Here is a 10,490-nt window from a genome sequence, read left to right on the forward strand (position 1 = left end):
ACTGACGGACAACTACAACTCAGCGGCATCACTGAAAACCTGGCCCCATCCGAAGTCAAGAGGCGACGTTACTCAGGTTCTGCAGCCTACGCGCCTCATATCTAACGTGTGACCTGGCCCTGACGGCACTGAGGGATTTAGAAGCCAGTCTTACTGGCCCGAAAGCCGCGTTCCGGTCTCTCGCAATGTGTTGGCAATGGGAACAACAGACACAGTGCAGTAAAAATGAGATCAACGTCAACGTAAAACCCCCTACAGGGTGACATCCCACCCCACTAAAATTTACCGGGTGCAAATGCCTGCGTATTAAGAAACGCTCCGGCGCAGACGCTAACATTCAAATTCCGTCTAGAAGTGCATGATCTTTCTTACTGTCACTCTGGAGCTACAAACGACCAAGCATATGAGGAGTGGCCCAAGTCACAGGCTGGTCGCCACATTTCCTATTACACTAAAACCGTATTGTAAGTCTTGGTACTCTTCGACGGCTGTAGAACATAAGAAAAAAAAAGAATGGCTCTTCTCCCGGCACCTTTCACCTGGAATGGAATTAATCCAGTTCATAAATAAAATTATTGCTGTCTCCCTCTTTCTCTCCGCTCATTTAAAGGCTAATTTTAAATGATAGATTATGCAAGTGCGGTTGCTTCCGTCAGGCGACCAGGAACAATATTGACTCAGCTTCATTCATAGAACCTCTGCCAGTTTGTACCTTATAAGCCCGTGTTAGAAGAGTAGTCCTGTGTATGGCTGGAGTATTCTTGTGTTACAGGAGTATTGATAAGATAAATGTGCTGTATGCCGCAGTGCAAAACGAGATGTAGGCGGTCGCATGATGTGGAATACGTGTAAAGACGGCCATCTCAACAGTGCATGCAATATTTCTGTCGACCTTTTGCTTTCGCTAACCCATTTTAATCAACGAGTAAAATGTTACTGCCATCCCGGCTCCCGGATAATCCCTCCTAAGCCGACACACTTATGCAAACGCAAGCTGCAGCAGTGGACACCAAACTGCTGAATAGCCTGCAAACGATGTAATATGAGCAAACTTGACGCCCAGAAGTCGACGAAGACACTAGCACGAAATGATTTCAAAAGTGACCATTATAAGACCTGTCACGATGGCACAGAGACTCCCTTCCCTACAGCATTGGTTCAAAATGAAACGTTACGCAAAGAACAGAAAGAAGAAAGAGACAATGGCTGAAAGCTGTTTTTTTTTTTATGGAGCTTAATTGGTGCCTGTCTTCCTGTCCCCTTTGAAGAGAGGCGCGCACATGAAGACACATCTTCTGATGGAGCGAAAGTATTCAGGAATGGGGCGAAGAGTGGGTGCTCATACTGACACAGATTGCCGGCGACGCATGCATGCAGGCGCCGAGGTCCATTCATTGCTGGGCGTCGCCTCTCGACGAGCCACGTCCATCACGAGACGCAGGGAAGGTCATGCGGAACGTGGCCAAATACGTCCCGGCACTTTCTCCGACGGTGTGGCCCATACGGGCGGCACAGGAAGAATCGATTGTACATCAACGCCATCGGGGGGCCTATACGGACGGTCCCTCTCCTCTCTGCTTCTGACGAGGCGCCGCCACTTGCGATTGGAAGACGGGCCACCCCCGGCGTCTTTCTGTTCTTCGCTCTGTATATCCCGGCCCGGTATAGCTATGAGGCCCGAGACGCAGTGGTAAGAGATGTCTGCATGCTGGGAGGTGCCGAGCGCCATTTTTCTCGAAGAATAGTGCTCTGAACATCGTCCAGCCTGCCCTGACTACTCTTTAGTTTAGTACTAACGCTACAGGCTTCGCTGGATGCTCGAAACTACGAAAGCTAGCACAATGGTCAAGAAAAGCCAACTCCTGGTCGTTCTCGTTATAGCAGGTGGGTATGCTGTGCGTTTTATTCTGGTTGAGTTTTTTTTTGTTGCGTACTTACGTTGCCTGCTAAATTATCACGGATACATGAACCACACTAGCAAATGTCTCTAGTAAGCTTAAAATGAAGAACGCAGTTTCTGATAGCTCAGAGAATGTAGAGACCATGGTGGCAATAGCCGTTCTCTCGCTACATGCGACGTCAGGTATACTCTTCGGATAGCTGACACAAAAAAGCAACCGACTGTCCTGAATGTCAAAACAGACATGCTGGAGGATGAATAGAGTTATTAGAAATGTTTGAAATTATTCATTCTGACAACGACAGTGTACCTCTCAGGTGAGCAAGTCTCCTGTTCTTTATTTAGGCGTCACGTCACATGCCACGTCCGCTGTGATTTTTTATGAATGTATACGTGTCAATAGCTGGTGCCTCGGTTGAGGGCGTTTACTTACCCTCTGTGTCTTTTTTTTTCACCGGCACGTACTACATTAGAAACTATTTCGATCACGTTTATCCGAAATTTAACAGATTTCATTTCGGTTGTGTGGTCTGCTCTCCCTGGTGTCGCAGCGTGGAAGTCGGCTGAAGAGACAGCGCGACTTGAGCACCAGGCTGGAGCGTCACTGTAGCATCATCTGTTATTATTTCACGCTTCAGTTGTAAACACTCCAAGTTTACCTGTTTTCTTCCAGCCGTTGTCGCCGCTGCTCCTCCACATCACTGCGACACTGCGCCGACTCCAAATTGTTCCCTCGTGTTCCCGAGTATTCTGGTAAGCCTGCACCACTGCTACTTAATACACGTCTGCCGTATTTTGCATCATTCGCTCTTCCTACAAGCATAAGCTCGAAAACAACGGGACATGACGAAGTGAAGACCAGCTACTGGGGACTCGAGTAAAACTTCAGTTCTACCGCGCAGTTCATGCCTTGCACGATGAACTGCACGTATTTCACGAATTATGCAGCCTCCTGGTGCCACTCACTGGTATACAGCGGGAAACATACCCGTATATTAGACTATACAGAACAGAAACGGGTGTGATATGAACCACACAGTTTTTGTCAAAGCACCGTAACTCACAACTAGAACTTAGAATAGACCTCCACGGTATACCCCACAGACCAAATTGGCTCATGGGAACTCGCTTGCTATATTCCAGGGCAAAAAATCTTCGCTACACATTTTGAAATTTAGCCATTCGTGCCCGCTGGTTTCGTGAAATACTACTGCAGCACGCAGTGAGACTAAGAGGTATTTAAAAGGCCACGACAAATGAATGTAACTAAAGGCTAAATAATGCGGTGCTCAAAGTGTAAGCACGGCTAGATTAATTGGACAAAAGGCGTACGGTTACATAACTCCTTGCGCATATGGCACATCTAATGAACGGTGCCTCAAAACATGCGGGCCTCAAAACATGCAGCTTATGCGCAGCAACCTGACTCTCGTTTTCATATTTCAAGGTGAATGACGCGGCAAAGGAGCAACTGACTAGCGAGTGCTCAAAATGGGCTCTCTTGCTGGGAAACAGTGCCTGTGTCTGCGTGCGCAAAAGGGACAGCTGTAGCCCCATACCCTTAAAGACGAAGCTTCAGTGTTCCCCATTTTTTTGTTTTCTTAGAATTAATCGCTACGCGGAGTTTCCGGAGAATCAGCTGTTGCCTTTTAAACATTTTTCCTTCTAGGTTTTTTTGGCCAGCAATGCTACTACCTTAAGCTGGATAGCAGGAAAGTAAAGGTAGTCTATCTTCGATACCTTTTCACTCTTGTATCGATGTGGTGCGTAGCTTTCTATTCAATCTTCGCAGAAGCGACGAAATGCCAACATAAATTTTTTTGCAGTGCGAGAAATAATTATATATATTAGTGGAAACAGAGGCACAGAGCTCAATATCTCAGCAATTATCGCGCTGGTTGGTTAGGCTACTCATCACAAGATGGCGCCACAGCTCTGTATTCTTCGGACAAGAAATCGTGTGCCGTGCTGCAGGTAGAGAGAGGTTGCCCAAATGGTTTATGCTGTTTATTGTCCCGAAACAGCATCTGGGTTACGAAAGACTCCGTAGTGGAGGGTTGCTTGTGCATTTCGACTCTCATTTCGACCACACACGGCGTTTTTCAATGTCCACCAGCATCGAACCGCACAGGCACGTTTTGCACTTTGTCTCCCAGCGAAATTCCGGTCACCAAGGATGGCATTAAATCCTGTGACCGCGTGATCTGCAGCAGAGCGCTTGCGCCACCCTGGCGGGTACACACAAAAATAGGAAAACACAATCAACGTGGTAGTTGATTGCTGGCAAATGGAAAATTTCTCTTTCTATTTGATTATTATCCACTACATGTGTGCATATTACTTCTCTATAAATAAAGATTGATATTTAGGGAGCCATTCTGATATGGTACCGATGAACGGTTCCATCCTTACCTCTGCTGCCATTCAAGCGGCTAGTGGCGATTCAAGCGGTGTCTCTGTTTTCGTTTTTCTTGGTTCCCGTGTTTATTTCTCTAAGCCCTTACGTCCCATTATAGTTACGTCGGTGAATCGGCAGCATGCGTTGCTGTTTCCTCAGTTCCAGTACTTTGCGCTCGTCCTCCCGCCAGTAACTACGAACCTTGTTGTAGGCTGAGCACCAAAACAAAAATAACACTTAACGATGATGACTGTAAACTGTATATTCAGTACCGCAAAACGTATACTATTCCAAACTAAATCCCGAGCTAAACAACCCGCGAAACATTACTGTGTGGCGGCGGTTCCTACTCTCGCACTTCCAGTGCTGGTAAAAGTTCGTCTACGATGCAACTGGGGAACTATATCAGAGAAAAGATAAATGAAACGAAGAAGACAAAAATGGGCCATGTGGTCAGCAAACTGAATACAGCTGGTGACGTCTCGGAAGCTTCGCTCTCACCAGCTGTGCTGAGTTAGCTGACCACCTGATTCACACATTGCTTTTGGCTCTCATTCCCGAGCAGTTGATGAGCAGCTGACTAGGGCGGTATTCACATATGCGACACAGTAGCCGCGGCTACGCATCTCTATAGATCGGGCAAGCGCCCACTGATAACTGAACTTGGCAGCAGCAACTCTAGAACCTCACCGTGTGAGCCTATAGCTCAGCTACCGAGCCATAAACAATTAAACAGAATATTGGATATTTGGGGGCTTCAAACTCTAACCTTTGCCGAGGTTTTGCATAGTATTCCAAGCACATGGAAATGTGCTTGGAAGAGGTGAAACTGAGTCACTATTATGATCCATAGCGCAGCAACAAAACAGGGGGCAAACACATGCGCTAAGTGTTTAGCGCTTGTGTTTGTCCGCTGTTTTGTTGCTGCGCTATGGATCATAACGCATACCGACTAGCCCGAACCATCACCTTGTTGAGTCACTAGTAGTTTTCTCTTCCATATTTTTTCCTTTATTGTTCTACTCAACTTACACGCGCCTGTGTGCGTTCTTACTAAAGAAACCAGCATGTCCACAGGAGCTGCGATGCCATCATTATGGTATTGATATTTCTGTCGCTAAAAATTTATGTTTTACTTATATGCTAATAAATATGCATGTCACGTTGCTGGAGAGAGCCAGACAAAGGAAAACAATAAAACAGAGCGTTTGTCTTCCGCTTGTCCGCAGTTCCTGAACCCGTGCCAATACGTGTGCTTCGAGCGGCTCCTCCTGCCCAGCATCTCCGTCCGCAAGCACAATGACGGCACACTGTGCACGGTGAGCACAAAGCGCGGCCCAACACTTTCGCATCGTTCCCGGTGCAGTTGTTGCGGCTCTTCTCGCGTATCGCATTTCTTTTTACCGCATATTTTAAAAGAACAGTGCTGACAACTTAACACAACTTTGGTTATCGATAAATATCAATAGTTTGACGCCTTGTAGCTCTGCTGATGTTTGTTCGGCAGCGAAAGACACATTTGTGCTGATATAAGTTGATTTAAGAACGAAACATTTTCTTCTTCGCCACTGGATTCAAATTCGTGACGTCAAAACCGAAAGTGACTCCGTGAGCGAATTCTTGAAGTGAATGTTTGCTTAGCGCGGCATCAAGGATCTGCGCACTAAAATAGGTATTGGCATCATCGCAGTTTGCATGAGAAAGCGGCCGGTAGCCGTGGTACCAGTATTTCATTGATTAGTATTTTATATGTGATGAAAGCTCCTTTCGCAGTATCCTCCTTGGCATAATAACGCGGTAATGTATCAATGAAGGCTAAAGTAATGATTGGTTATCAGGAAATGAAAGGCACGGTAACTGTCTTAGTTCTGGGCCGATACCTCAACCGCACCGTGAGGGAAGGGAGGAAGGTGAGAATCAAGAAGGAAAGAGAGAAAGAGGTGCCGTAGTGGAGGGCTCCGGAATAATTTCGGCCACATGGAGATCTTTAACGTGTACTGACATCGCACAGCACACGGGCGCCTTTTGGGCGTTTCGTCTCCATCGAAACGCGGCCGCCGCGATCGGGTTCGAACCCGGGAACTCCGGCTCAGTAGCCAAGCGCTCTAACCATTGAGCCACCGCGGCGGGTACAGACCAAATTCAATTTATCACACACACACAACAGGTTCTGCAGTTGTACACGTTTCAGAGGCATGCGGGAACAAAGGGGAATGGAAAATAAGTGTTGAGTGCTTCTCTTCCATTTTCTTTTTCTTTTGTATGTGTATGTGTGTGTGTGTGCGTGCGCGCGTGTGTGCGTGTAAAGGCGTCCATCCTCTGTCCACTTTTTATGGTGTGAATGGACTACTGGACCCATTAGTTCAAAGGTTCGGCCGGCCCACTCACATTCAGTCGCACCCACGCCCACTAATGAGCTGCAGCACGCGAGGAACGTTTGAGCACACCGCGCTTCACCGTTGTGTGTAGAGCACTCGAGCGCTGTGCAGCACACAATCAAAAACGAAACTAGTCTACAGTTGGTGTGCTGGGGGTGATGTGCATCCTTGAAGGACAGTGCCAAAACGGATGCCAAAAAACACACCGGAGAGACAAAGCGATGCAAAGGCTCGGTGTGTGTAGCAGCATGCTGTAACGACACCTGTGTTTCGTTTTGGGCTTCTCATATCACATAACATTAGCTGCACAGCAGCTGGGACAGAGTAGAAAAAAACGCGACACCAGCGCTGACTATCAACTGGAGGAATTGCAGCATTTATTGTCCGCTGATTATTTATTGCCCGTTTGTTGCACTGCCAATTTTATGTGTCATGCACCAACTTGATCGTCTAATTCCTCTCTGGCTTGCAGTGTGTCTTTACATCCCTTTTTAGGCTGTTTTTGCAGAGATCAGCATACACCAGCTTGTCCAACTGACTGCTATACTCGAGCGTTATAGTGCGAATCTGTCTTGTAGTCTCGCTGCGCTTCCAAGCAAACACTGTCGTTAGAACCAATCATCTGCGTTCAGGCTGATCTGTTTGCTGCGCAGTGCGCTTTTCTAGCGCACTACACGAAGGTGATGCGCCCTGTATGAAAAGAAACAAATGCCTTCATTGCGTGATGATTACCTCGCCTGGGTTTTCACGTACGTTAGTCATGGCTGAGTATAGAGAACTAGGCACTGAATTCAAATGAGCCCCAAGGGTTCATCACTTAGCTTATGAGTGCTTGCGAAATTTTTAACAAGTTCGCGGTCAGCCCCGGAGCGTCCGTCGATGAGTACGAAAGGAAATTGGAAATTGGTTTTTGGGGAAAGGAAATGGCGCAGTATCTGTCTCACATATCGGCGGACACTTGGACCGCGCTGTAAGAGAAGGGATAAAGGATGGAGTGAAAGGAAGAAAGAGGTGCCGTAGTGGAGGGCTCCGGAACAATTTTGACCACCTGAGGATCTTTAACGTGCACTGACATCACACAGCACACGGGCGCCTTAGCGTTTCGCCTCCATCGAAACGCAGCCGCCGCGGTCGGGTTTGAACCCGGGAACTCCGGATCAGTAGCCGAGCGCTCTAACCACTGAGCCACCGCGGCGGGGTGAGTATGAAATGTTCGAACAGTTTCTCGGATTCGAGAGAGTCATGTAAAGGTGAGCTCCGTACTTAGGACTCTTTAGGTCGGATACACAGGATCTCTTTTGAACACCAGCCTTACCGCCGTCTGTCGAGGCGCTGCTTAGTGCCAGCCCCCAAAAGGACACAGTGGAATTCTATATTTGGCAAATATTTACAGGATCATTCCTGGGTGTAAGGAGACTTGGGAGACTAAGTATTTACCTTGGTGATTTAAGCTCGCTCTAAGCAAGGTTTCAAAGACATTCAGTGCTTATTCCAGTATGTGCAAAAATGTCCTGTAACGCCACTTTGCGCTGAATCACATTTCTCTTTTTTCTTTTAGTTTCCATCACCAGACTACGAAACTGCACAGTTGATTTTAAAATGGCATTCTTCTAGCAATTGGAGTGTTTGATGTAATATGCGGTACATTCCCAAGAAAAATATTTGAGGAGCGATCAATTGGTTTGATGCGGAGGAAACGTTTCTCTACCATCTCTTCTATTGTGCTATCGTTCTATAGCCTGGAGCACGAACTGTACCACTACGACCACTACCGCTACTTGTAACTTCACTAAGCCACTCTATCGTCACTAAAATCTAATCACTTACACCTGTCACTGAAGTGTCCTTTCCAAGTTGCTACTGCCGGTGTTTTATAATAGCCGATGTTTCATTATATCCAGTGTGTGATTATATCAGTGTCTCGTTCTAGCCGGTGTTATTGCAGGTGGCAGGTGTAGAGCGGAAATTACCCTTAAACTCCACCTACTGCGGTCTGTAGGTTGAGTCTTAACACAGAGGCCGACGCCGGACAGTTTTAGCCGTCATAGCCTTCCTAATGTTCTCGCATTAAAAAAAAACACACGAAATAATCGGTAGTCCAGAATCGCTGCCCACACTCAACGAGTACTCTGCTTCGCAGCCTGCCTTTGGTTTCCTTGGCATTGGCACCTGCCACAACGGCACCTGTGTCCAGCCTGAGCACTCCGCAAGCACGACGCGCAGACCCCTGGTTCACATCGACAGGGACACCTTCGAGCCCCGAAAGCTAACGACTGCAGAGCGCCCACAGCCTTCGACAGCTGTGACCAAGGCCGTTCCGTCCGCTGCTACCCCAGCGAAGCCCGTTGAAACAACCGTCCGTGTAACTCGCATAATGCCTTGAATTACGTGTAAACGTCCCCAGTGAAAACGTCCTGAAGCTTTTCTCTTTGAACAGAAAATAATATTAAAACTGCTTTTATATTTCTTACGTGTGTATTCATATGTTCTGCTTATTCTCTCAGTTGCTTTTAACTGTAGTTAAATGCGTAAACAAGAGCCTGGTTTTTTCTACAGCAGGATCAAGAGGAAAATTGCGAATATTAATTGTTCCTATTGTACGCGCGCTAATTACTTGGAAGACAAATTAAGGAATGGTCTGGTAAGAAAAGTAAGCGAGATCACACACGCACATAAAATTACTACAGTGCAGTGGAAAACGAAAGGAACGGAAACAGGCACAGGGCCGGAACTTTACTACAAACGCTCAAATTCCAAAAGGAAACTTGATGCGACTGCTGGCCTGGACAGGCTACGGCAGCATAAAAGATAGGCACAGGGAAGAGTGAAATTAACGTCGAAAATGTCCAGATAGTCGGGACTGAGGGAATATGCCGAATAATGGAGGGCCGAGCTTGCTACAGCTGACTCATATATTGATGAAAGTTCCATAGACAACAGCAGAGAGAGACTATAGAGAGGGTGCAGGAAAGTACGCGTCACGTGTCGTTTCTTTTTTGTTCTTACTTCTCTTTCAGTGTTCGTGCCAAAGCTTTCATGATTACAAAAAATAGAGGATTTCTCAGAACTACTTAATTGCTCATTAAGGTTATTCAACCGGTGCAGAATTTTCATTGAGATATAGCATCTTGAAAGGGAGGGGGGGGGGGGGGCAGACGGCGCAATAACAAAGTAACCTCTTCATTTCGCTGTTTCGTAACAAACGTTAAAAAAATTTGCCCAACTATCATAATTTATCCAGGCTGTGTTCACGGCAGATGGCGGGTCTGGTGGTGACAATTATTCATTTGAAGCTTCTACAAGCTCCGCTGTCAGCCTGCTACCACGCTGGGGACTGGACACATTGTGCAGATATTATACAAGACTTATATCTGCATCAGCGAATATCTTGGCGCACGCTTCGTTATGTCCTTGATACAGGAGATAGTTACAAAAGACGTACAGCTCTTGGCACGAAAGTAGATCTATCCGAAAGACCACAACACTTCCACAGCGAATGTAAAGTCAGACTTGGCTGCTGCCGGACAGCGTTTTCAACTAATTTTTCGCCCCACGTTTAGCTCTTGCATATAATGCGGCCAAGTTCGCGCCATCCGCAAAACGTGAATCCATCCGTCAGCTGCATTTCTGCACTCGATAAGAGCGCGGCTCTGCGAACAACAACGAGCATTCTCAGAAGTTGTTCGCCTTCGAAGCTTCTCCCTTTGTTGACGAATTTTTCATTGTTTCAACTTCGTTCACCCCGCGCAGACTTTGTCCGAATCCTCGTTCCAAGTATGCAACGTCGACAGTTCTTCGAAAGCTGCAATTTGTT

At 46.9% G+C, this 10,490-nt stretch overlaps 1 protein-coding gene across 1 annotated transcript; it reads left to right on the forward strand.

The window, feature by feature from the left end:
• Positions 1-1,504: 1,504 nt before the first annotated feature.
• LOC144118454 (uncharacterized) lies at positions 1,505-9,146 on the forward strand. The gene is made up of 4 exons (XM_077651393.1): positions 1,505-1,884; positions 2,574-2,653; positions 5,528-5,617; positions 8,817-9,146. Exons 1-4 carry the CDS (start codon positions 1,815-1,817, stop codon positions 9,057-9,059), a joined length of 483 nt encoding a protein of 160 aa, XP_077507519.1. The 5' UTR covers positions 1,505-1,814; the 3' UTR covers positions 9,060-9,146.
• Positions 9,147-10,490: the final 1,344 nt, after the last annotated feature.

Source organism: Amblyomma americanum, chromosome 2 (genome assembly GCF_052857255.1).
Source record: "Amblyomma americanum isolate KBUSLIRL-KWMA chromosome 2, ASM5285725v1, whole genome shotgun sequence".
Lineage (NCBI taxonomy): Eukaryota > Metazoa > Arthropoda > Arachnida > Ixodida > Ixodidae > Amblyomma > Amblyomma americanum.

What these genes read in the sequence shown, in the direction of transcription:
- LOC144118454 (XM_077651393.1), top strand. Translation starts at nt 1,815, where the DNA reads ATGCTCGAAACTACGAAAGCTAGCACAATGGTCAAGAAAAGCCAACTC. An exon ending in GGTCGTTCTCGTTATAGCAG is followed by an intron (nt 1,885 to 2,573) that starts GTGGGTATGCTG and finishes GTTTTCTTCCAG; the next exon opens with CCGTTGTCGCCGCTGCTCCT. An exon ending in ATGACGGCACACTGTGCACG is followed by an intron (nt 5,618 to 8,816) that starts GTGAGCACAAAG and finishes TCTGCTTCGCAG; the next exon opens with CCTGCCTTTGGTTTCCTTGG.